The 27,058-nt window shown below is 44.6% G+C and overlaps 2 protein-coding genes across 2 annotated transcripts in view; both read left to right on the top strand.

The window, feature by feature from the left end:
* DHX33 (DEAH-box helicase 33) overlaps positions 1-18,077 on the top strand; it is a 31,000-nt gene extending 12,923 nt beyond the window's left edge. The window contains exons 5-12 of the mRNA XM_012460534.3: positions 2,167-2,352; positions 3,047-3,158; positions 4,335-4,494; positions 4,645-4,733; positions 7,749-7,876; positions 8,581-8,784; positions 10,560-10,646; positions 14,450-18,077. Coding sequence (XP_012315957.1) covers positions 2,167-2,352; positions 3,047-3,158; positions 4,335-4,494; positions 4,645-4,733; positions 7,749-7,876; positions 8,581-8,784; positions 10,560-10,646; positions 14,450-14,758 — 1,275 coding nt within the window. The 3' untranslated portion in view covers positions 14,759-18,077. The remainder of the gene's footprint in view (positions 1-2,166; positions 2,353-3,046; positions 3,159-4,334; positions 4,495-4,644; positions 4,734-7,748; positions 7,877-8,580; positions 8,785-10,559; positions 10,647-14,449) is intronic.
* Positions 18,078-19,138: 1,061 nt separating this feature from the next.
* Positions 19,139-27,058, top strand: part of C1QBP (complement C1q binding protein) — a 9,190-nt gene continuing 1,270 nt past the window's right edge. The window contains exons 1-3 of the mRNA XM_012460448.3: positions 19,139-19,421; positions 19,997-20,147; positions 25,495-25,588. Of these exons, the coding sequence (XP_012315871.2) occupies positions 19,181-19,421; positions 19,997-20,147; positions 25,495-25,588 (486 nt within the window). The 5' untranslated portion in view covers positions 19,139-19,180. The remainder of the gene's footprint in view (positions 19,422-19,996; positions 20,148-25,494; positions 25,589-27,058) is intronic.

Here is a 27,058-nt window from a genome sequence, read left to right on the forward strand (position 1 = left end):
TTTATGCTACTTTTCCAGTTGGGACATGTGGCTCTCCTAGGCCTTTGTGTAGTTGTCATCTTGACTCTTCCCTTTGTCACCATTTTCCTGTGGTGAAGCCCATTACTGCACCCCATGGCTTCCCAGTTTATTATTATTTTTTTGAAACAGAGTCTTGCTCTGTCACCCAGGCTGGAGTGCAGTGGCACAGTCTTGGCTCACTGCAACCTCCGCCTCCTGGGTTCAAGCAATTCTCCTGCCTCAGCCTCCTGAGTTGCTGAGACTACAGGCAAGCACCACCATGCCCAGCTAATTTTTTGTATTTGTAGTAGAGACAGGGTTTCACTGTGTTAGCCAGGATGGTATCGATCTCCTGACCTCATGATCCACCCGCCTCGGCCTCCCAAAGTGCTGAGATTACAGGCGTGAGACACTGCGCCTGGCCCTATTTTATTTTGTTTCATTTCATTTATTTTGTTTTATTTTGTGACAAAGTCTCGCTCTGTTGCCCAGGCTGGAGTGCAGTGGCACCATCTGGGCTCACTGCAAACTCCACCTCCTAGGTTCAAGCGACTCTTCTGTCTCAGACTCCCGAGTAGCTGGGATTACAGGCACCCACCACCATGCCTGGCTAATTTTTGTGTTTTTAATAGAGACAGGATTTCACCACGTTGGTCAAGCTGGTCTTGAACTCCTGACCTCAGGTTATCCACCCACCTCAGCCTTCCAAAGTATCAAGCACTTTACTTCAAACAAATTAATATATATGATCAGAAATCAAAGAAAAATCAGGGCATTAGGTATGTCATTCACACTTGGGTGTTTTTACCTTTGAAAGTGAGGAACCCTGGTTGGTCGCGGTGGCTGACGCCTGTAATCCCAACACTTTGGAAGGCTGAGGCAGGCGGATCAGGAAGTCAGGAGTTTGAGACCATCCTGGCCAACATAGTGAAACCCCGTCTCTACTAAAAAAATACAAAAAAATTAGCTGGGCATGGTGGCGGGCGCCTATAATCCCAGCTACTTGAAAGGCTGAGGCAGAACTGCTTGAACCTAGATGCAGAGGTTGCGGTGAGCTGAGATCGTGCCACTGCACTCCAGCCTGCACAACAGTGTGAGACTGTCTCAAAGAGAAAAAAGAAAGAAAGAAAGAAATTGAGAAACCTCATTAACCTCAGTATCTCAAGCAGTTGTCCCAGTATAGTGTATTTTTTTGGACGTGTGAAAGTGCTTTTGATGGCTTCATTCATTAAAGGCTCCTTTTCCAGCATGACTGCATCTGTTCATTTCCATGGATTAGGATTTCCCCAAGTTGCCTTCTGTTTTGTCAACTTCATCTTCAAGATGCTTATAAAAGTAAGGAAGCTTCATGCAGATTTTATTTTCTTCCCTGATTATGCTTTTCATGGTATTGTTCTTGTTAGAAAAAACAATCTGATGATTTTTCTTCATGATTTCATCACTTGGCTTTTAAAAATAGCTGGCTAACTCTTGTATTTTATAGTTTTGGTTTTTGTGTTTTTGAGACAGGGTCTCGTTCTGTCATCCTGGCTGGAGTGCAGTGGCAAGCAGCTGGAACTCTAGGCATGTGCCACCACCCCTGGCCAATTAAAAAAAAAAAATGTCTTACTTTGGGAGGCTGAGGCGGGTGGATCACGAGGTCAAGAGATCAAGTCTATCCTGGTCAACATAGTGAAACCCCGTCTCTACTAATACAAAAAATTAGCTGGGCATGGTGGCGCATGCCTGTAATCCCAGCTACTCAGGAGGCTGAGGCAGGAGAATTGCCTGAACCCAGGAGGCGGAGGTTGCAGTGAGCCGAGATCGCACCATTGCACTCCAGCCTGGGTAACAAGAGCGAGACTCCGTCTCAAAAAAAAAAAAAAAATGTCTTGTAGAGATAGGATCTTGCTGTGTTTCCCAGGCTGGTCACAAACTCCTGGCCACAAATGATCCTCCTGCCTTGGCCTCCCAAACTTACAGGCATGAGCCATCACACCCAGCCTGTTAATCGTTTTATGCACTGCTGGTAAGGATTTTCTCCAAGGGAAACATCAACTTTTAGGCTCATTTACATTTTCATAGTTAAGAAAAAGAACTCTGGGAAACATCATCAATCACCATTCTTTTTCTGTGCAAGTTGCAATTCTATCAATACCTAGTAATCCTACTCCACCTTTTTTATAGGAAGCCCCTTCTTCACAGGACATCCTGGTATTCCTCACTGGTCAGGAGGAGATCGAAGCTATGAGCAAAACCTGCCGCGACATTGCAAAGCACCTCCCAGACGGCTGCCCTGCGATGCTGGTCCTTCCTCTGTACGCCTCCCTGCCCTATGCACAGCAGCTCCGAGTCTTCCAAGGGGCCCCAAAGGTGAGCACACCACCTCTTCTGTCCAGCCCCATTCTGGGCACCCAGACGGATCCACCAGTGAGGTTTGTGTACCTATTCCCAGGCTCCAGATGAGGTGTATGGGATGGGATGCCCAGGTACCAGATCAGCTCATTGAGAAGGTGCAGGGATACAATGCACAGAGACAGATACAGCACTCCTGTGACAGGAGCGGGGAGACAGTTGTTGGGATGAGGGAGAGTATAACAAAAGCTGGAAGGTAAATGAGTGACTTCTGAGGACCAGCATAAATTGCATTTGTCCATAGTGCCATTTATTGTGTGCCTTTGCCATGCCAGGCACTGTGCTAGCATTTATATCCACTGTCTCTCATCCTCATGGGAACCGGCAAGGCAGGTTATGATCCCATGGGGATCCCAAGGCCCCAGATAGTAAGTCACTGGCAGGGCCACGATTCCAACCCACATCTACTTGCTTCTGATTCCCATGCTTGTTCCACTACATCTCATTGCCTCATATTTACCTTGAAGACTGCAACGTCCCCGTCCTCCGCCCAGTTTAATGACCAACCATTGATATTGATGACTGCCATTAATAATGAAGTCATCTTTTCTTGGTCATGAGTGAATTGTGGAAATTAATGGTGAGAATATGTTTGAACACTTCTGAATCATCTGTGTGTCATACGGCTTTTTGGTTTTCTTCCTCCTTTTAGGGCTATCGCAAAGTGATCATTTCAACCAACATCGCTGAAACCTCCATAACCATTACAGGAATAAAATATGTAGTTGACACGGGCATGGTTAAAGCAAAGAAGTATAACCCTGGTGAGAATTTGTAGTTCATGAATGTCTCTCCTGTGTCTAGTGAGCAACCACTGAAACTGTAGTCCCCCAGTGTTCCCCTAAGTGAATGTTTCATGTTTGTGACGAACAGATTCGGGTGGCAGGCACCACGGGTGAGATAATCTACAGTCTGGGTCCACAAAGGAGTTCTGAGGCGGGTATGTGAGACAGGAAGTAGAGGCAGAAAAGAGCCCAGTTTTAGATAATGTGGGAAGACAGGGTCAGGGACCTGGGCAGAGGGTCTGGTAGTCCATCAGAAGTTGCTCTAAGGCCAGGGACAGCTGGATGTCAATCACAGGCTCTCATCAGAAAGTATATATATGGCTGGTTTGAGCTCCCAGGTTTCCCAGGAAGGAATCAGATCCCCCGGCGGGGGTGAGGCATGGAAGGTGAAGCACTGGCTTCTCCTGAGAAGGTGCAGTGGGAAGCTAACTTAAGGTCATCTTTACTTGTATCTGTTTTATACTTTGTTTAATTCCACAGAGGATTTGAGGCCACTGCATTTGTTGTTCCCAGTTATTGAACTGAAATGCTCTAGTAAACATTTGAGGGTCCTGACTTCCACTCGTGTGTCTTTTTGAGATTACATAGGTGAAAGAGCTTGAGTCTCCATTGCCTGGCACAGAATACGCCTTTATCAAGGAAACTGCTGGAAAACAGACATCACAGTATTTCTGTCTTAAAACAGAACTGGGAGGGAGGATAAAGCACACAAGTGATTTGAGACATTTAATTTCTGAGTCACTGATTGATAGTATGACCTATGACCACCATCCTAGTTTGCTGGAACTATCCCAGTTTTAGCACCCAAAATCTCACATCCCAGGAAACCCTCTGTCCCAAGCAAACTGGAGGGGTTGACCATCCTGCCATCTAAGCCAAGACCTCGGAAACTACGCTTCTGGCCCCTTGCTGCATGCGTGAGGTTTTTCTGATATGTTTGGAACAGATTTCACAGTGGACTTTTTGCAAAGCCTTATTTCACTAGGGCCAAACCACTGAGGAGCAACCTGGTTTTGCGCTATCCAATGTGCTAGCATTGAGATTTTCTGGACCCCTGTGTTGCTGAAAGAACCACGGGTGCGCTTCTTGTTTTCAACACTGTAGAAAGAGTTTGTTCATGTGATAAAGCACTAATGGGGCTCACTCTCTATCCAGACAGTGGTCTTGAGGTGTTAGCAGTGCAGCGGGTATCGAAGACCCAGGCCTGGCAGCGCACAGGGAGGGCTGGCCGAGAGGACAGTGGCATCTGTTACCGGCTCTACACGGAGGAGGAGTTTGAGAAGTTTGATAAGATGACTGTGCCAGAGATCCAGAGGTAGGCACCAGTTGCTCCTGCACTGCTGCTTTTTGTCCCCATGTCTCTCCTGCTTGCCCAGAGCTGCAGCTTTTACTCACTCCTTGCTGAGTGGTTCTGACTCACTGGTAGAGGGATCAGGTAATGACCCTGGTCTCACACTCTTCACAGGTGTAACCTGGCTAGTGTCATGCTTCAGCTTCTAGCAATGAAAGTCCCAAATGTGCTCACCTTTGACTTCATGTCCAAGCCATCTCCAGGTAAGTGAAAGCCACAGTTTTGCAGAAGGTGGGTGAGGAGAAAAACAACAAATGGACACGTCCAAAAAAATAAAATATTTTGGTCATCCCCTTTTGTTTATTTAATTTTGTGGATAACAACATTAACTATTAGAGAAGCATCTTAAAATCATGAAATCATAGATAAGTTGATTGACTTTAAAGAGACAGGTGGGAGTACAGTGTCTATTCACAGGTTTCATCATGGTGCACTACAGCCTCCAACTCCTGGGCTCCAGCAATCCTCCCACCTCAGCCTCCCAAGTAGCTGGGGCCACAGGCATGTGTCAGTGCTCCTAGCTGTGAAATGATAGATTCTGAACTATCAGCACCATCCATAAGATTCCTTGACCTCTGGAACAAGTGAAGGTCATCTTGCAAGTCCTTAGGGTACTGCAGAAATTTAATGAAATTGTACTTTTATCAGCACAGGTACTGCAAAGATCACATTTCTTTGCTTTTCACTGGAATTTGATCATTCTCTTCTGTTCATTAGTAATTTCTCTACAGAAGAAGAAAATAACTGGAATTCTTTATGTGAGTAGCTTTGGCATCTGGCCTCTCATCAATGCACCATTTTCCTTTTCCTCCCACCCCCACCCTTTTCTTAAGAAATGCAATTGGTTTAAAAAGAAAAAAGAGGCCAGGCACAGTGGCTCACACCCATCTATAATCCCAGCACTTTGGAAGGCTGAGGTGATCCACCCACCTCAGCCTCCCAAAGGAGGAACTCCTGAGGTCACGAGTTCAAGACCAGCCTAGCCAACATGAAACCCGATGAAACCTCATCTCTACAAAAATACAAAAATTAGCCAGGCATGGTGTTGAGGGCCTGTAGTCCCAGCTACTCAGGAGGCTGAAGCAGGAGAATTGCTTGAATCTGGGAGGTGGAGGTGGCAGTGAGCCAAGATCGCACCACTGCACTTCAGCCTGGGTGACAAAAATAAAAACAGGGAGGAAGGGAAGGGAAAAGGGAAGGGGGAAGTGGGGGGAGAGGGGGAAGGGGAGGGAGGGAAGAAGGAAGGAAGGGGAAGGAGAGGGGAGCAGGGGAGGGGAGGTGGGGAGAAAGGAAAAACACAAAGTAACCCATTCATGGGTATACAAGGGTCCTGCCCTGATCCTCAGGTTCATAGTTTTCTTCCCCTAGAACAACCACTGGAACCATTTTCTAGTAGACTTCTAGAGCAAATGTATGCATATGTGAGTATATGTAGTGTGTTTAATTTATTTATTTTTGAGACAGGGTTTCACTTTGGTTTTCCAGGCTGGAGTGCAATGGCGCATTCTCGGCTCACTGCAGCCTCAACCTCCCCGACTCAGATGATTCTCCCACATCAGCTTCCCGAGTAGCTGGGACTACAGGTGTGAGCCACCAAGCCACCCCTGTAGTATGTTTTCGTTTTGTTTTTCTGGTTTTTTTTTTTGAGACAGAGTGTTACTCTGTCGCCCAGGCTGGAGTGCAGTGGTGCCATCCCAGCTCACTGCAATCTCCACCTACTGGATTCAAGTGATTCTCCTACCTCAGCCTCCCAAGTAGCTGGGACTACAGGTGTGCACCACCACGCCCGGCTAATTTTTGTATGTTTTAATAGAGATAAGGTTTCACCACGTTGGCCAGGCTGGTCTTGAACTCCTGACTTCAGGTGGTCCTCCCGCCGCGGCCTCCCAAGTGCTGGGATTACGGTCGTGAGCCACCATGTTCAGCATGTAGTATGTTTTAAAACACGAATAGCAACATACATTGAGCACTGTTCCATGCTTGATTTTTTTTTTCATTGCTAAATCCTGACAAACAGGAATAAGATACATAGGTGTAAGGAATGATTAAAATCCAACACCTGTGTACCCAGTTGAAGCCCCGAGGACCCCTCCCTGGCTGCCCTCACCTCCTTTCACTCCCTTGGGGTAACTACACCCCCACATCTTATTTGTAATTGCCTTGCTTTTCTTGTTTTACTATATGCATATTTATCCCTAAACCACCCGTCGTGTCAGTTTGTAAGTTTATGTTATTTATTCCTTAGTAAGCTGTTTTTACTCAGTATGTTCTGTACAGTTTGTGTTGATGCTTTTTCAGACTAAGTGCTGTTCCATTCTGTGAATAAACGAAAATGCATTTATCCATCCTCCTATTGATCAAATTGCTTTAAAAAAACAGTGAAAAGCACATTCCTTTTTTTCACTTAATACATTTTACAGATCATTCCTTACTGGGATGTATATATTTACTACATCTTTAAAAATACTTTTTTTTCTCTAATAGGTAATATATTTACAAGGTTCAAAGTTTAAAAAATATAAAATAGTAGATAGTAATAATGTCCTCACCCTCTTGTCTCCCAGCCTCCCCAGCTGGCCTCTGACACAACTGGTATTTCCATTGTTTAGTGTTTGGTTCTGGCAATATGGTCTCTGTGCAATGTATGAGTAAATCTGCAGGTGAAATTCATAAGTGTAACTTTGATGGGTCAATGGATGTGTATATTCAAACTCTACATACATATCGCCAAATTACAGGTCACTTAAAAAGGGCGTGGTGGCTTATGCCTGTAATCCTAACACTTTGGAAGGCTGAGGCAGGCAGATAACCTGAGGTCCGGAGTTCAAGACAAGCCTGGCCAACATGGTGAAACCCCATTTCTACTAAAAATACAAAAATTACCCGGGCATGGTAGTGTGCGCCAGTGGTCCCAGCTACACAGGAGGCTGAGGCAAGAGAATCGCTGGAACCTGGGAGGTGGAGGCTGCAATGAGCCAAGTCACCCCATTGTACTTCAGCCTGGGCCACAGAGCAAGACTCTGTCTCAAAAAAGAAAAGGGAATTGAACTGAAGACAGTGATGTCATTTTTTAACACATGCGTCAGGGGGGGTAGTGGTGGTTGTGAGTTTTGCTGTTGTTTGATGTAGAGTTATGAAAAGCTCCCAGAAATACTGAACTAGCTGCAACTTTATCCTTTCTGGATTTTCGGCTCCTTTTTATGTCTCCATTTCTTTAGATCACATTCAGGCGGCCATTGCCCAACTGGACCTGTTAGGTGCTCTTGAACATAAGGATGACCAGCTTACCCTGACTCCAATTGGAAGAAAGATGGCAGCATTTCCTTTAGAACCCAAATTTGCCAAAGTAAATGATACCCTCTCCTCAGTCCCCTTTCTGTACATTACAGGTTAGCCATCCCAAAGTAGAACCATTAACCCAGTGCTTCTAGATTAATCTCACTTTTTCTCTTAAATAGTTACCAACCCCTAGTTTGCATATAGCCCTGATTTATGTTCAGTGTGGGATTCAAAGACACCAAGTCAAGAGTCCTACCCATAAGAAATTTGGAATTCTGGGCCAGGCGCGGTGGCTCACGCCTGTAATCCCAGCTCTGGGTGGCTGAGGCGGGTGGATCACAAGGTCAGGAGTTCAAGACCAGCCTGGCCAAGATGATGAAACCCCATATCTACTAAAAATTATAAAAAAATTAGCCGGGCACAGTAGCACGCACCTGTAATCCCAGCTACTCAGGAGGCTGAGGCAGGAGAATCACTTGAACCTGGGAGGCGGTGGTTGCAGTGAGCCGAGATCATGCCACTGCACTCCAGGTTGGGTGACAGAGAAAGACTCTCTCAAAAAAAAGAAAAAAATATTTGGAACTCAGTAGGGAAGGCAGTCATCTGTTTTATTTAATATTAAAGAGTAAAATAACACTAATGTACATAGCTATGGTTTCAGAAATACCTGCCCTTTAACTCCTTAGAAAGGAAACTACAAAAGCAATATGCAGAAATAGTATATTCTAAAGCTGGGAGAAAGTTTACACAATTTTAAATTTTGGTTTGCAGACCATCCTCATGTCCCCCAAATTCCACTGTACAGAGGAGATCCTGACCATTGTCTCCCTGCTGTCTGTGGACAGCATCCTCCACAACCCTCCTTCCCGGCGGGATGAAGTACAAGGGGTCCGGAAGAAGTTCACATCCAGTGAAGGGGATCACATTACCCTGCTCAATATCTATCGGACCTTCAAAAACATAGGTGGAAATAAGGTGAGCCTTGTCTTGTTCCTTTTCTCCAGTGACAGCTGCTTTCTCTTCTTCTCTGGTATGTGATTCCCTTTTTGTACAGAAGGCATACACATACTACATTTTCCCTTTTTGGCTGAATTATCTAAAGAGTCACAAAACAAAAACCAGACATCATTTTAGAAATGTCTGAATCCTGGGCAATTACCAAGGAAGATGTGTCATTCCGGTCTTTGTTCTGAATGTGTTTAATTCAACAAGACTTAAGTGACTCCCAACCCATCAAAACTTAATTGGAACTTAATAAAGTAAATATGTCTAATAATGAGAGTGCATACCAGTTAATGAGTGCTTACTCTGTGCCAAACCCCATGCGAACACTTTTTAATGTATGATCTCATTCAGTATAGTAATCCTAAGAAATGAGCACTGTTACTAGTTTTTATATTCATGAAACATATAGTCATGGAAATGAAGCTTTGTGTAATTGAAAAACTTGCCCAGGGCCAGGCAGTTTCTCAAGCTTGTAATCCCAGCACTTTGGGAGGCCAAGACAGGTGGATCACTTGAGCCCAGGAGTTCCAGACCAGCGTGGCCAACATGGCAAAACCCCATGTCTACTAAAAATACAAAAATTAGCCAGGCATGGTTGTACACACCTGTAATTCTAGCTACTCAGGAGGCTGAGGCACGAGAATCATTTGAACCTGGGAGGCCGAGGTTGCAATGAGCCAAGACCTTGCCACTGCACTCCAGCCAGGGTGACAGAGTGAGACTCTGTCTCCAAAAAAAGAAAAAAGATGCTTATGGGCACGGTGGCTCACGCCTGTAATCCCAACACTATGGGAGGCTGAGGCGGGCAGATCACCTGAGGTCAGATGTTCAAGACCAGCCTGACCAACATGGAGAAACCCCATCTCTACTAAAAATACAAAAATTAGCCAGGCATGGTGTCGCATGCCTGTAATCCCAGCTACTTTCGAGGCTGAGGCAGGAGAATCACTTCAAGCCGGGAGACGGAGGTGAGCTGAGATCGTGCCATTGCATTCCAGCCTGGGCAACAAGAGTGAATCTCCATCTCAAAAAAAAAAAAAGGAAGGAAGCCGGGGGGGAGGGAAAAAGAAGCCTTAACATAAATTGATTGGGCATTTATATTTCCTTTTCTGTGTCTGTTCATATCCTTTGTATATTTTTCTACTGGCTTGTTGATCTTTTTCTTAATGACTTGTAGAACTTTTAAGATCTATTCTCATCGGGCGTGGTGGCTCACACCTGTAATCCTAGCACTTTGGGAGGCCGAGGCGGGTGGATACCTGAGGTCAGGAGTTCGAGACCAGCCTGGCCAACATGGTGAAACCCTGTCTCTTAAAAAAAAAAAAAAAAAAATCTATTCTGGAGATTCTAATCTTTCATTGGGTATGATGATACAAATATCCAATCTGGGAAACTTTAAGTTTTTCTTTAGTTTAAATTAATACTTTTCCTTATAATTCATGTTTTTTGATATAAAGATATTTTCCTACATTCCTTTTTGGCACCTGAAGTTTTTCCTCTGAATTCAACTGTGTTCTAAAAATGTCATTATGTTTTCTCTATAGGAAAGAGAGGATTGTTAGCTGGGCGTGGTTGTGCGTGAAGATAGTTCAAGTTGTTTGGGAGGCTGAGGTGGGAAGATTGGTTTGCAGTGAGCTATGATTGTATCACTGCACTCCAGCTTAGGCAACAGAGCAAGATGCTATCTCTATAAACAAATAAATAGTGAATGAATGGGTTGTGCTATCACCCTTTCTCCTATTCAGGATTGGTGCAAAGAGAATTTTGTCAATAGCAAGAATATGATGCTGGTAGCTGAAGTCCGAGCACAGCTGAGGGACATCTGCTTAAAGGTATTGTCTGTTCCTAGTGTTATTTGGGTGACAAAGCTGTCACTTTGTTCAAGGTAGAAATTTTTAAATTGCTTATTGCTAGTGATTATAAAAGGAATTCTCATTGTAGAAAATTTCACAAAGAAGGAAAAAAGTAAGTTACCCACAATTCCACATCTCAGTAGTTTAGTCTGTTTCCTGATAGCCTGTTTTTTATTGCATGTTTTTACATAGTAAATTACATTATATGTATAATTTATATTTGGTTTTATAATCTTTATAAGCATTTCCAGAGTTAGAATTCTTCATAAGAACTTTTTTTAGTGGGAATATTGCCAATATTTTCTTTTAGATTACAAAAGCAGTGCATAGTTGTTAAATACTGACACAATGCAGAAAATAGTAATTTATAATGTAGGAAGTTTAAAAGTCTCCCATAATCCTGCTCCTCCAGAGATAACTGCTGTTAACAGTTTGAGGCACATCCTTCTAGAATTTGTTTCTGTGTTTGTATGTTTTTGTCCATATGTGTGTGTGCCTGTGTGTGACTACACACACACAGATATGTGTGTATGATGTACATGTTCCACAACTTGCTTTCTTCCACATGGCACATTTCTTTTTTTCTTTTTTTTTTTTTATTATTTGAGATGGAGTCTTGCTCTGTCACCCAGGCTGGAGTGCAGAGGCGCGATCTTGGCTCACTGCAACCTCTGCCTCCCAGTTTCAAGCGATTCTCCTGCCTCAGCCTCCCGAGTAGCTGGGATTGCAGGCACGCGCCACCACACCTGGCTAATTTTTGTATCTTTAATAGGGACGGGGTTTCACCATGTTGGCCAGGCTGGTCTCGAACTCCTGACCTCAGGCGATCCTCCTGCCTTGGCCTCCCAAAGTGCTGGGATTCCAGGCATGAACCACTGCACCCAGCCTCACGCGACATATTTCTTGAACACTTCCTGTGGCTGGGCTTTCAGTGCTGCTTGTGTCTGTCTCATTCATTTTGGTGACTTCATAGCATTTCATTGTATTCACTGCAATTTATTTAAGCCTCTAATGTCATTTCAGTTCTATTATAATGACCATCCTCCTCCATATGTGCTGTGGTGCACACAGAATGAATTTCTCGATTGGGGAATTTAGATTTTGTTAGATGTTGCCAACGTGTCCACCACAAAGTTTTGTATTAGCTTTTTATTCCCTTTTAGAGTACATGATGCTTTAAAGACCTGTCATGGTATAATTAATGCTTGTATAATACATTTTATGTCAGAGGCAGAGGGTAGTTGAAGCGTTCTTTTGCTGTTGATCATGGAGACAGTGCCCATGTTTTTGCTGTCATAAGCAACTCTGTCTTGTGCCCCTCAGTGCAGATGCTCCTGAGAGACAGTCACAGCCTGAACCCAGGCCTGTGTCTGATGCCAGCAGCCTATAGTTAGCACTAGAGCTGTTTCTTCTCTTAGTAGCCTGTTGTATTCTGTCTTTTACACATTTGTTTAAACTGCTTTTGTATTTGAAGAGTTTCCTGCCAGTCTGTCTCTCGGCTTCATAAGTTTTCTCAATTTTTTATTGACAGAAGAAATGGTACTTCTCTATTTCTGAATTTAGGATTCTGTAGTGGCTAGGGATACCTCTCATTATATGCCAGGCACTGGTCAAGGTCCTGAGACCTTACAGACCTGCCTCCTCAGTAACTAAGTAGTAATCTAGACAGTGACCTGACGTACGTGTACCCCTGCCAGGAGGCAGTCATAATTAATCACTGTCGTTTATGAGGCGTTTGTTCAGGCACTGTTCTGAATACTTTCTATGTGATTCCCTGATTTAAACTCCTCATTTCTTTTTTTTTTTTTCTTTTTTAACTCAGACCTTGACCCAAAGGATAAAATCCTCATTAAGATTAATTCTGTTGTTATTCCCATTTTACAAATGATGAAATTGAGCCTAATCAGGTTAAATAATTTGCCCCAAATCACTCAACCAGCAAGTGGTAAAGCTGATAGTCTGAAAGGAGAGAGCACCAGTTAGCCTTTGGGGCTTCCTGGAGGTGGTGACAACTGAGCTAAATCTTGACAGATAAGAGATAAGAGTATCTTCCAGCTGAGCATGGTGGCTCAGGCTTGTAATCCCAGCACTTTGGGAAGTGGGTGGATCACGAGGTCAAGAGTTCCAGACCAGCCTGGCCAACAAAGGGAAACCTCATCTCTGCTAAAAATAAAAAAATAAGCTGGGCATGGTGGTACATGCCTGTAATCCCAGCTGCTCAGGAGGCTGAGGCACAATAATCTCCCGAACACGGGAGGCAGAGGTTGCAGTGAGCCGATATTTTGCCATTGCACTCCAGCCTGGGCAACAGTGCGAGACCCTGTCTCTTAAAAAAAAAAAATAGTTTCTTCTTCAGGCATAGATCAGCTGATTGTCAGCAACAAAACCCTTCAGCCATCATAAAGGACAAAAGAAAGATTTTTCCAAGGATGGAAAGGTATCTCTGAGAACCTGTAGGCAGGAAATGGAGTCACAGGAACTAGAAAAAGCCTGCAGGAGCCAGGGCAGCTGCTTTCTCTGGACCTGCTGGTTCTCTCACTGTGGGTACCCTCGGCGTGCCTCCTTCCTCTTCTCACCTTTACCTCCACATGCAAGTGATTGCTGTGCATGGCCTCTCTACTTAAGAGCCTAGTTGATTGACAGGTTTTCCAGTTTCAGATATAAAAGATGCCTGGAAGAGAAAAGCTGGCCGGCTTAGATCCAGCGAGTGTGCCCAACTGGTCTGCTCATCTGTGCCCAGGGGCATAAGATTACATGACTCACTCATCAAGAGCGGTAGAGCAAGGACATTGACTGGTGACTGACATTTCCCCTGATGAGTCAAAGGCAGCGTTTCTACTAAGAGCAGCAAATGTGAAGGCACAGAGATAGGAATCACAAAACGGGGCTAGGAAAGAGAAGGCGCCAACTATGGGGGACCATGGAGTGTCTAAGGAAGAGCAGTGAGGCCAGGCACAGAGGCTCACGCCTGTAATCCCAGCACTTTGGGAGGCCAAGGTGGGAAGATTACTAAAGGTCAGGAGTTCAAGACCAGCCTGGCCAACATGGTGAAACCCTGTTTCTACTGAAAATACAAAAATTAGCTGGGCATGGTGGCAGATGCCTGTAATCTCAGCTACTCGGGAGACTAAAGCAGAGAAAAGCTTGAACCTGGGAGGTGGAGTTTGCAGTGAGCTGACATCGCACCACTGCACTCCAGCCTGGGTGACAGAGTAAGACAAAAAAAAAGAAAAAGAAGAGCGGTGAGAGGAAAGACAGGTGAGCCAGCTCAGGGTGGCTCCTTCACGGCTTCACCATGGGAAGTTTGCATTGTTTTGCAAGGAGCAGTAGAGACATTAGTGAAGGTTTTTGAGTGGAAGTAGAGTGACTCAAGTTGCACTTTAGGAAGATGAGCTTGGCAGCAGCATGTAAGGTGAATTGGAATGAGGAGATGGTGAGATGGTCAAAGCGAGAGGGAAGGAAGGGCTTTTCCTTTCTGGGCTGTCCTGATGGAATATAGGTGAGGGGTGGGTCACCCACCTTGCCTGTGGTCTGGTGGCTGATGTGAGCATTTCCCTCCCAGCCCTACCTCCCACTGTTTCTGGTCCAGCCTCCTCCAGCTGGGCCTTCTTCCCCTGACCTTGCTGATCCTTGGTAACCACACTGAATGTCAGAATCCACTTTGTTAGGCTCGCAGTGTGAGCTGTATTTGCCCCAGTGGGTCCAGTTGCTCCAACACACTGTAATGCTGAACAGGGTTTACATTTGGGGTCTGCTCCATTCCTCACTTTCTCCCAAAACAGATGTCAATGCCGATCATGTCATCCCGAGGAGACATGGAGAGTGTCCGCCGCTGCCTGGCTCACAGCCTTTTCATGAGCACTGCCGAGCTTCAGCCAGATGGTACCTATGCCACCACGGACACCCACCAGCCGGTGGCCATCCACCCCTCATCTGTCCTCTTCCACTGCAAGCCAGCCTGTGTCGTGTACACTGAGCTGCTCTATACCAACAAGTGCTACATGCGGGACCTCTGCGTCGTGGATGCAGAGTGGCTGTACGAGGCTGCCCCTGAGTACTTTAGGAGGAAGCCGAGAACCGCCAGAAACTGAGCCGCCCCAGGATGCTGCCAGAATTGCTGGTCTCTGGGAGTCTGGGCTATGGTTGTCCTCACAGCAGGCTTCCAGGTTGGCACTTAGAGAAGCCTTGGAATCAGCTGACCGTGCCTAACTTCCAGGAGCTTGAAAGCATCTTTGCTTCAATGACTAGGACTGAACCATGTAGACATGAACATATCACTTGTACCTGGAAACGTCAAAATTATGCTTTTGGTTCTTACTGGGTGACTTTGAGTTAATTAACATCTGAGCCTCAGTTTTCTCATCTGCCAAATGGGAGTAATCATATTAATAATACTTACAAAATTGGGTTCATAAAGTTCAGAGAAAATGAATGGAAAGTACCCAGAACTATGCCTGGAGCACAACACACACGCAACGAGTTGGTAGCCAGTATGCTTAATGTTCCTGCTTTCCACGTGATGTGAATTAACTACAACAACATCCCAAGTTCTCCTGACTGAGGAGGATTTTCTGGAAGGGCCACAGGAGGTTGCAGAGCTTAGATGTTGTCCTTGGTTTTTGTTTAATGTCTATCTGTATGCAGTTTTAAAATAGAAAAAAACAACTGACTTCTGTAGAAGTTTCCAGAGGGAGGTGCTATTATCTCTTACCTCCTGGGATGGCAATCCCTAATGAACAGTTATGTCTCAGGGGGTAGACCGCTCTGTGTCTGTCTCCAAGCAGAGGCCAGTAAAAGATCCTCCTGGTCCTCGGTGCGTGTCCCTGTCACTGCTTTCAGGAGACAGGTAAGCTTCCTGGATGAAGATTGATTCGTACCTTCTGAATCATGTCATGTGTAGACATGGGAAACTGACCTTTCGGTGTTTGGTGTGTGTAGGTGACTCCCACATACATAGTTGCCATTTTTTTCTCTAGGCACCAGTGAACTTGTGAGCATGAGGAATGACTGTGCACTATTTCAGCTGCTGCTTTTTAACTGGCCACCAGTGAACATGTGAGCATGAGTGACTCCGTGGACTATTTCAGCTGTTTGTTTTTGGTCAGAGCCCCTGGTCAGAGGTGGTGGGGGTGGGGCAGGGGAGAAGGGTATATAGTGAGAACCCAGAGAGCATTGGCTTATGCCAGACACCACACTGCATCTGGTCTTACATTCTTCTATCTTTTTTGAGGGGTAGTGGGGTGGTTAGTGAAGACTTGAAGACCTGCCGGACAAATTCTAAAAGAGCTAGAGCTGGAACACTTATTCTTGCATCTTGTTAATTTTCTGTGATATTTTTTCCTTATTCATAGGGACTTGGGGACAATCTGGCTTTGCTGCTTTCTAACTGCTAGGCACCTCTCTCTAACCCTCATTGTCAGAGGGAATTAGAGGATCTCCACAGTCTCTTCCTGTTATGATACTCTGAGCAGAGAAAAGGCACTGATGGTTCCGCTTAGCTATTTAATATTCAAAAGCAAGTCATCTTTCCTCATATAATGTTTTGCCCTAGAAGAAGCCAAGATTTAGCTCTTTTATTGTGCTTACTTGGTCCAAATACATCTGTACAGTGCTTTGTCGTTTATTCCTGAACGAATCATAGTTTATAAACTGGCCAAACTGCCCATGAGGCTCTTTAGAGCTCATGGACGGTCTCTGTTTGGAAGCTGCGGTCTGGCGGAGCACCCCCATTCCAGGGTCTCATCTGTCCAGGGTTGTGTGTGTCCAGTCTGGCTCAGTCTTTATTTCCAACGCTAGCCATGGTCCTGTGCAGTCAAGCTCTCAGCTTGACTTGTTTAGGACTGTCTGTCAGAAATGGTTATACGTGAGTGAAATAAGATCTGACAGCTCCTATATACCTTATCATGCTGAATTCTTAAACTTTGAAGCAGTTCTTCCACTTATTTAGTTGTTATCATTGCTGACTTTCTGAAAAGTTTTCCACAAAGGTTTTTTTGTTTTGTTTTGTTTTGTTTGGTTTTTCAGTAGGGGTCTAGAATGTTTAGTCCAACTTGGTAAGAAAAAATATTATATTTTTAATAAATCATTCATAGCGCTGGTAAAAATAATTAGGGGCTGCTTAGGCACAGTGGCTCACACCTGTAATCCCAGCACTTTGGGAGGCCAAGGTTGGTGGATAACCTCATGCCTGTAATCCCAGCACTGGGATGGGAGGCTGAGGTGGGTGGATTGCTTGAGAAGTTTGAGACCAGCCTAGCCAACATGGCAAAACACTGTCTCTACTGAAAATACAAAACTTAGCTGGGCGTGGTGGTAAACGCCTGTAATCCCAGCTACCAGGGAGGCTGAGGCACAAGAATTGCTTGAACTTCGGAGGCAGAGTTTTCAGTGAGCCAAGATCGCTCCACTGCACTCCAGCTTGACCCACAGTGTAATACTGTATCTCAAAAACAAAACAAAAAAAACTTGGGATAATTTATGTCCAGCTTAAGTACCTGAACAGCTTCCAGAAATGTATATTTTTTTTCCTGAGAGGTAAAGGATGTAAACAGCTTCTAGGTAGCTTTAATGTTTCTGTACAGAAATATGTTTATCACTATAACATTGTGGTAGAGTTTTAATATAGTATTTAGTTTTTTTATTGGGCTTTTTAAAAAAGTTAACTTTTAACATAGCTGCTCAGGGATTAAATCAGATTGGAAAACCCATTCTGATTCCATATATTCCTACAAAGAAATAAATCATTGTTTATATTGAGCTGCAGGGGATAGTACACTTTAAACTTAGGAAAGTTAAATGTTTCACAATAACACTGCAAAATAATCTTCTACTCTTTTTCCATTGGTAAAATCTGTGATGATGTGATACCTCTTTGCCAACCTATGAAACCCATATCTGGAAGAATCACCAGCTCCCATGAGCAGCTTCTTGTAAATAGATGCACTCCACCCAGATTGCATGCCTCAGGTGTTTGCCTTCTAGTAATCATGGAGTGTGCAACACCCAGAGTAACACATATTTCACTACAAGGGGCAGGACTGCAAACACCAGGTCCTGGATAAAAACCCTTAATGCTGCATTGCTGCCAGTTGCAAAGAGATGCCTGAATGGAAGCAAGTTTTGCTCTGTGGGTGAAACTGATTATGTACTGTACTGTGATATATAAATCCTAAATCCAGCTACTAGGAACTGCCTGGAACTGTGGCCATGCATTTTTTTTTTTTTTTAAAGACCAGTGTGATAATAGGCCATGCATCTAAGATAGCATTCCTTGGTAACTAGAGGGAGGGGGGAAAAATCAAGTAGCTTCAGGCCTTTGTTTGTGTAGAAATAACTACAGAAGGCTCTTGTACATAATGCTCAAGTTTGCACCCGACAATCAAATCCATTAAAAACTAATTATGTACATGATGTGTGTGGCTTGTTTTTTGGATCTCTTTTCCATTATTCATAGAAAATTGTTTAGAAAATACATTTTTTTCTTTTCTTATAAAGGTATCCTGTGACTCAGGAGTGTTTCGAAAATATTGTTAGTCTTACCATGAGTTAGTAAACCATACCTTCTTGGTAGCTTATATGTCCTGTGTATCCTGAGAAGGTGGGATTCTTGGTTCTTAATCTGAACCCCCTCTTTGGGTTATATGAATTTACCTGAGCCGCTCACAGAACTCAGGGAAACACATTTACTGGTTTAATATAAAGGATATGACCAAGGATACAGATAAGGAGATGAGCAGGGTGGGGAATGGGGAAGAAGCTCCCCTCCCAGGGCCACAGCCCTCCAGGAACCTCCATGTGTTTAGCTATCAGAGGCTCTCCAAACCCTGTCCTCTTGGGTTTTTATGGAAGCTTCCGGACTTCAGCATCTCTTCCCCCAGGATATAGGGTGGGACCTTCTCTGGGGAGATTCTATTTTCTGAGGCCTAACACACCCAACATTATCACAGAACACTGTAACAAGGGCTGAGAGTTACGAGCCAGGAACTGTGGATGAAAAGCCATATATATATAATATATTATATATATATATATAAAATATATATATATATATAATATATTTTTTATATATATATGTACGTGTGTGTGTGTGTGTGTGTGTGTGTGTGTATATATATCGTAACACCACAGCCTCCTAGAGGAAAGTGACCGTGTAAGGGTCTGGTAAGAGCTGGGGGGGAGACAAGAGTGCATCCCACGCAGCCCAAAAACCTGGCGTGCCTTGAGAACAGTAGGTGGAAAATGTGTAAGCAGCCACCAGAGGGAATTAAACAGCTTCGGACAGCGGACTCAGGCTAACGCAGCAAGAAAGCTAGGGGAAAAAAATAGAGGCTTCCCAGGCTGCACCGGAGGTCTCCAGCAGAGGGCGAGATTCTGCCCACTGGCCTTAGGTCTTCAGAGCGCCGGCGCGGGAAGCGCTTCCTGGCGGGGTGGGGCTTCCGGCGGCGGGCTAAGTCGCGGGGCGCCTAGGCCTGGGTTGTCCTTTGCGTCTGCACGTGTTTGCAGTCCTCTCCGCGATGCTGCCTCTGTTACGCTGCGTGCCCCGTGTGCTGGGCTCCTCCGTTGCCAGCCTCCGCACCGCGGCTACCGCCTCGCCTGCTTCGCCATTCCGGCAGCTCCTGCAGCCGGCGCCCCGGCTGTGCGCCCGGCCCTTCGGGCTGCTCAGCGTGCGCGCGGGTTCCGAGCAGCGGCCGGGCCTCCTGCGGCCTCGCGGGCCCTGCGCCTGCGGCTGTGGCTGCGGCGCGCTGCACACCGAAGGTGAGGTTCACACACGCGGGCCAGGGGTGTTGTTGGGGTTTGCAGTCTACGGAGGAAAAACGTAGACCAGGAGTGGGGCGTGCAACTGACCTCCGAGATTTGGGACATTATTCCATTGATTGGCAACCAGCGGGTTAAACCCACGTGTGATCGTATTTCCCCCACCTTGCCTTTCCACCAGTTTCATTTTCTGTTGGAACGGGGTAGATATATACTAGAGGGTACCTTTATCCTTAGCCTTAGTCTCTCGAAAGTGGACCTTTGGGAAGGCCCAAGGTCGTGATTGGAAATAGCATAGTTAAATCGTTTGGCAAGTGGAAGAGGATGGCTGGAAGTTGTTCTGCTTTATAGCAGAAAGTGACAATGCGTTCACTGTTGAAAGTCACTTTTCCAAAATCAAGCTTAGCTTCCCAATACTATTGTGTTATTTTTACAGATGAGGAAACTGAGGCTTCCAGAGTAACCATAATAGCAGAGAGATTAGAAACAGGCCAGATTTCTGGCTACAATAACCTGGGTAATAGTTTTATGTTTTAGGCTAACTGGCTTCCCTTTTTATATATCTGGATTTCTAGGAGACAAAGCTTTTGTTGATTTCCTGAGTGATGAAATTAAGGAGGAAAGAAAAATCCAGAAGCATAAAAACCTCCCTAAGATGTCTGGAGGTTGGGAGCTGGAACTGAATGGGACAGAAGCTAAATTAGTGCGGAAAGTTGCCGGGGAAACGTAAGTACTGGTCTGGGGATTCCAGGGCACCAACTCCATTGCCCTGCAAGACCCGTCGTGGGTCATCCCCAGAAGAGCCTTGAGTTCAGGTGTGGATACATTGATAAATTGTTTTCAAGAGAGTGAAAGATTCATTTGGACAGACTCATAAGTTCCAGATAGTTGATTCACTGAACACAAATTTGCTGTGGGCTGGTTACTAAGGAGACAAAAATGAACACAAAAAAGTACTGACAGAATCAGATTGATCTCTGGTTTACAGCCCCAGTAAAGTAGGACTCTGCTCTCTTAATGTCTAGAGTGGGTGAAAATGCAACATGTAACTTCTGTGTAACAGGATGGGGTTACACTGTAGTCAGGGCTGCCATCAGAGGTTGGGAGTTTGTGACCTAAGGCAGCTCACCCACCTTCTAAGCTAACTGTTGAAGTGTTTACACTTTTTTTGCATTATAGTCATCCATAATCTTTTTTTTTTTTTTGAAAGAAAGAAAGAAAATAAATGAAGAGGAAGAAAAAGGAAGAGAAAGAGAGAGAGAGAGAATGGGAGTATTGCTTTCTTGCCCAGGCTAGAATGCAGTTTAATAATGGGTATTGAAAACCTCTTTTATACCAATAATTATACTTGATGTAGACAGGAAGGAATAAGGGAAGAAAATAACAAACAAGCAGCCAACCAATATTTCATTTAAACCTATGAAATGCTATGCGATTACTGAGGAGTGATTTACTTCCAATTATGTAGTCACTTTTGGAATAGGTGTGAGGTGGTAATGTATGTTTTGTGTATTTGAAGTGGAGAGTTCTATAAATGTTTATTAAGTTTACTTGTTCTGGGTCTGAGTTCAAGTCCTGAATGTCCTTGTTAATTTTCTGTCTCATTGATCTATAAAATTGTTAGCTCTTCTTGTTACATTGATCCTTTTGCCATTATGTAATGTCCTTTGCCTCTTTTGCTCTTTGTTGCTTTAAAGTCTACTTTATCAGAGGCGAGAATTGCATCTCCTGCTTTTTGTTTATTTGTTTATTTTTACTCTCTGATTGGTTGATAAATCTTCCTCCTTCTCTTTGTTTTGAGTCTTTGTGTATCGTTGCATGTGAGATGGGTCTGGATGCAGCATACCGATGGGTTTTGGCTTTTTATCCAATTAGAATATATATAAGTTTAATACTGGCATTTGATGCTAGCTGGCTGTTTTGCCCGTTAGTTAGTGTAAATTTTTCATTGTGTTAATGCTCTTTTCTTTTTGATATATTTTTGGAAAGGCTGATATTGGTTGTTCCTTTATATGTATAGTGCTTCTTTCAGAAGCTCTTGTAAAGCAGGCCTGGTGGTGGTGAAGTCTCTAAGTACTTGTTGTTCGCAAAAGATTTAATTTTTCCTTTGATTATAAAGCTTAGTTTGGCTGGATATGAAATTCTTGGTTGAAAGTTCTTTTCTTTAAGGATGTTAAATATTGGTCCCCACTCTTTTCTGGCTTATAGGGTTTCTGTTGAGAGATCTGCTGTAAGTCTGATAGGTTTCCCTTTATGGGTAACCTGACCTTTCTCTCTGGCTGCCCTTAGTATTTTCTCCTTCATTTCAACCCTAATAAATCTGGCAATTATGTGCCTTGGGGTTGGTCTTCTTGAAGAATATCTTTGTGGTGTTCTCTGTATTACCTGGAGTTGAATATTACCCTGCCTTGCCAGGTTGGGAAAGTTTTCCTGAATGATATCCTGAAGAGTATTTTCCAACTTGGATTCATTCTCTTCGTCACATTCAGGTACACCTATCAAACGTAAATTAGCTCTTTTCACATAGTCCCATATTTCCTGGAGACTTTGCTCATTCCTTTTTATCCTTTTTTCTCCAATCTTGTCTTCTCGTTTCATTTCACTGAGCTGGTTCTCGACTTCTGATATCCTTTCTTCTACTTGATCAATTCGACTGTTTAAACTTGTGCATGCTTCGCGAAGCTCTCGTGTTGTGTTTTTCAGCTCCATCAATTCACTTATATTCTTCTCTAAATTGTCCATTCTCGTTAACATTTCGTCAAACCTTTTTTCAAGGTTCTTAGTTTCTTTGCATTGGGTTAGAACAAGTTCTTTTAATTCACAGAAGTTTCTTATCACCCACGTTTTGAAACCTGCTTCTGTTATTGGAACACACTCGTAATCTATTAAGCCTTGTTCCGTTACTGATGAGGAATTGCAATCCCCTGTAGAGGGAGAGGCATTCTGATTTTGAGTATTCTCTGCCTTTTTACGCTGGTTTCTTCCCTTCATTATATATTTATCCGTCTGTCGTCTTTGTAATACCGACTTTCTAACTAGGTCTCTGAGCAGACGTCCAACTTGTTGATTCCCAGCGCCGAAATCTGAGCAATCCACTGTGCCGGCCAAAACAGCGGTGTTAAGATTGATGGTGCTTTTCTGCCCGGGAATCTCCAGACTCTGCACCAAGAACTGGCGCACTAAGGCGCCAGCAAAACCGCCGCGCCGGCCACAAGAGTTGCCCTGGCGACCCGTGGGGCTCCTCTGCTGGGAATCTCCTGGTCCGTGAACAACAAATATTCGTCTGAAAGTGTGGCATCCTCTCGTTCTCTGCGCTTTCACTGGGAACTAGGAGCCCGAGCTGCTAGTGATTAGCCATCTTGGATCTCTCTCTCCCATAATCTTATTACACAGATAAACATTTAGCATCTTCCAGGTTTTTAAAATTGAATTTCCTTTATAATTGACCTTATGATGTATATATAACCCTTTTTTTGTTTGTTTGTTTTGAGACGGAGTTTCGTTCTTGTTGCCCAGGCTGGTGTGCAATGCACTGAGCCGAGGCTCAGTGCACCCTCTGCCTCCCAGGTTCAAGCGATTCTCCTGCCTCAGCCTCCTGAGTTAGTTGGGATTACAGGCATGCGCCACCACACCCGGCTAGTTTTGTATTTTTAGTAGAGACAGGGTTTTGCCGTGCTGGCCAGAATGGTCTTGATCTCCTGACCTCATGATCCGCCCACCTCAGCCTCCCAAAGTGCTGGGATTACAGGCGTGAGCCATCCCACCCAGCAGTGACAGCTTTAATGAGATTTAATTTATATATCATAAAATTTACTCATTTATTGAAGCTTATTAAATTGTTTCTTAGTCCTCATAGAATTATGCATCAGATACCACTACCTAATTCTAGAACATTATTGTCATCCCCAAAGAATACCCATTAGCAGTCACTCCTGATTCCTCCATCTAGCCACCCCAGGCAATCACTAAGCTACTTTCTCTATAGATTGCCTATTTTGGTCATTTCATATAAACGGAGTCATACAATATGTAGCTTTCCCCCTACCCCACGGAGTCTTGCTCTGTCACACAGGCTGGAGTGCAGTGGCAGGATCTCAGCTCACTGCAACCTCTGCCTCCTGGGTTCAAGCAATTCTCCTGCCTAAGCCTCCTGAGTAGCTGGGATTATAGGTGCATGCCTGGCTAATTTCTGTGTTTTAGTGTTGGCCAGGCTGGTCTTGAACTCCTGACCTCATGATCCACCTGCCTCGGTCTCCCGAAGTGCTCTAATTACAGGTGTGAGACATGCTGCCCAGCCTATTTGCCTTTTTAATTGTTGGGTTTTAAGAGTTCTTGAGTTTATTCTGGGTATAATTCTCTTATCACATTAATGATTTGCAAGTATTACGTCCCATCTTGTGGGTTTTCTATTCATTCTTGGTAATGTCCTCTGACACAAGTTATTAATTTTGATGAAGTTCATTTTACCTGTTTTTTTTTTGGACACTTGCTCTTTTTTACTTTTTACTTTGCTTTTGATTCACCAAGTGCAACTTGTGCTTTTTTTTTTTTTTTGAGATGGAGTTTTGCCCTTGTTACCCAGGCTGGAGTGCAATGGCACGATCTCGGCTCACCGCAACCTCTGCCTCCTGGGTTCAGGCAATTCTCCTGCCTCAGCCTCCTGAGTAGCTGGGATTACAGGCATGCGCCACCATGCCCAGCTAATTTTTTGTATTTTTAGTAGAGACGGGGTTTCACCACGTTGACCAGGATGGTCTCGACCTCGTGATCCACCCGCCTCGGCCTCCCAGAGTGCTGGGATTACAGGCGTGAGCCACTGCGCCCGGCCAACTTGTGCTTTTTTAGTGTCACATCCAAGAAACCACTGCCTAACCCAAGGTTGTGAAGATTGATACCTTATTTTTTTCAAAGCGTTTTCCAGTTTTAGCTCTTAGTTTGGGTCTCTGATCCATTTTGAGTGTGGTGTGAAGTAAGGTCCTGATTCTCTTTGCCTATTGCATAGCGTTTTTTTTCCCATACACAGTATGGCATAAGACTGTTAAAATGGCTACATTGTATCCTAACAGTGGTAGCCATCAGATACTCTGAACTATCTGAGATCCCTGATCCAGCCATCCATCTCCTGTGTCTTCTGTAATCTCATTTAAAAACCATTTGCACAAGCTTTTCACAGCTATTTGGGGGCCATTAAAAATAACACTCTGACGAACATCATTGCATTTCTGTGCCCAGGAGCTCAGCTTGGTCAGCACAGTTGGAATTAAATAGATTTTTGTCAACTTCAGACTGCCACTGTTACTATGGAAAAGTAACTTCATGGCACAGCAGCTAGTTAGCACAAGTCGAGGGGGCAGCACTTAATGTACTCTTGAATGGTACCTGCCCAAGTTGTGTAGTCCACCAGGTCTAGTTCTAAACCTCAGGAATTTTGACTCAAACTTTGGAACATGATTTGTCATGTGTGGATTCTTGCACCTTAAAACTGTCATTAGTTGGTTTTTCTGGCCTGCTTTATGATGATAAAACTTCCCATAAGTACTGAAGAATGACTCTACTATAGCCTTTGTTCTTTGTGAGGCATCCCCCTCCTGGGGCCAGAGTGCTCTCACCCTCCATTGCTCCTTCCTTTCCTTGCAGGGCAGATTTTCTGATGGGGAAGGCTCTTAAAGGGGCTTCTGTTCCATCTCACCAGCTTCTCAGGTCCTTACTTTTACCAAGCGTTCCCTGGAAAGACCAGGGTGAGCAGTGTCTGCTGACTATGGACATGAGATGCCCAGTCAACATATGGCAGTGAGCCCTGGGAGTAACTCATGCATGACTTGTTTGGCTGAGATAAACTGAGGCCAGCTTTGGCTTCCAGCAGCTGTCACATGGTAGGCACACTTCAGACCTGCTAAGTCACTGGGAATTGGAGGTAGGCACCCAACCTTGTTTGAAGTTCTGCATGAAACTCAGCTAGCCAGGATAGAGACATTGTTTCAATAGGCCTTTTTAACTGTAGCAGACCTCCATGTTTATGTGTTAACCGACTCAGTTAAAACTCTGCCTTGTCTGTTGTCTCTTGCCCTTTTAGAATCACTGTCACTTTCAACATTAACAACAGCATCCCACCAACATTTGATGGTGAGGAGGAACCCTCACAAGGGCAGAAGGTTGAAGAACAGGAGGTAAGCTTAACACTGTAATCAGCTTTTACCTAAGTTCTAACAGGCTGTCCCTGGGGCTGAGAGGAGGAGCATTTTTCTTTGTTCATTAAAAAAAAAAATCCTCTAAGGCCAGGCCCATGGCTCCCACCTATAATCCCAGCACTTTGGGAGGCCAAGCTAGAAAGATCCCTTGAGGCCAGGAGTTTGAGACCAGCCTGAGGAACATGGCAAGACCCTTCCTCTACGAACATTAAAAAAAATTAGCTGGGCATGGTGGCACATGACTGTGGTTCCAGCTATGCAGGAGACTGAGAGGCAGGAGGAATCAGTGGTTTCTGACCAGCTTTAGCAGCACTGTGGCTCGCTTTTCTATCTTTTCCCAGGGACTGAATATGTTGCTGTCTGCCAGCTCAGGCTTAGTAGTTTGGCCAATATTCTCTATTTATTTATTTATTTTTCTTTTTTTTAACAATCAAGTAGATGAAGTGAGGACAGTGTTCTCTTAATGGAAAGGATATGAAACGGTTTCAACCTTTCCCATGATAGGGAGATTTTTTTTTTTTTTTTTTTTTTTTTTTTTTTTTTTTGAGACAGGGTCTCACTCCATTGCCCAGCCTGGAGCGCAGTGGTGCAATCTCTGCTCACTGCAACTTCCGCCTCCCAGGTTCAAGTGATTCCCCAGCCTCAGCCTCCCTAGTACCTGGGATTACAGGCATGCACCACCACAAGCAGCTAATATTTGTATTTTTAGTAGAGATGGGGTTTCACCATGTTTGTCAGGCTGGCCTCGAACTCCTGACCTCAAGTGTTCCGCCCACCTGGGCCTCTCAAAGTGCTGGGATTACAGGCATGAGCCACCATGCCCAGCCTCTTCCAACATTTTAAGAAGTGCTGTGCCCAGCCTAGTAGCCAGCCAGTATGAGGGCCAGAGTCCCTAGAGCTTCTGCCAAAGCAGCCATCAATACAGTGTTGTTTCATGACCTGGTGTGGTCAGCATAGCTCTCTGGTATGCTTCTTTCCCAGCCACCCCAACTATCATTTCCCTGACATTGGACCCGGTCTGCTCCCAGAGCTCACCATCAGGAAAAGTTGCTGCTGTTATTCAGCTATAAGGATGGCCATTTAACTAGGTTCCCCAGCCTTTGACCCTGGTCCCTTATGAAGACTCTTGGAACAGTCAAGCTGGAAAGAGATCTTGAAACTTTAGGAAAGCTCTGCAGTATATGGGTGGAGAAAAAGGCTTGGAATGTTAAGGGACTGACAGAAACTCAATTGGCACATGGCTGAGGCTGGTATCCTTTTATTTATTTTTTCTTTTGGAGACGGAGTCTCACTGTCGTCAGCCTGGGCTGGAGTGTAATGGCAAGATCGTGGCTCAGTGCAACCTCCGCCTCCCAGGCTCCAGCGATTCTCCTGCCTCAGCCTCCTGAGTAGCTGAGATAACAGGCGCCTACCACCACGCCTGGCTAATTTTTGTATTTTTAGTAGATG

Source organism: Aotus nancymaae, unplaced genomic scaffold (genome assembly GCF_030222135.1).
Source record: "Aotus nancymaae isolate 86718 unplaced genomic scaffold, 86718_ANA_hifiasm-v0.15.2.pri h1tg000072l, whole genome shotgun sequence".
Lineage (NCBI taxonomy): Eukaryota > Metazoa > Chordata > Mammalia > Primates > Aotidae > Aotus > Aotus nancymaae.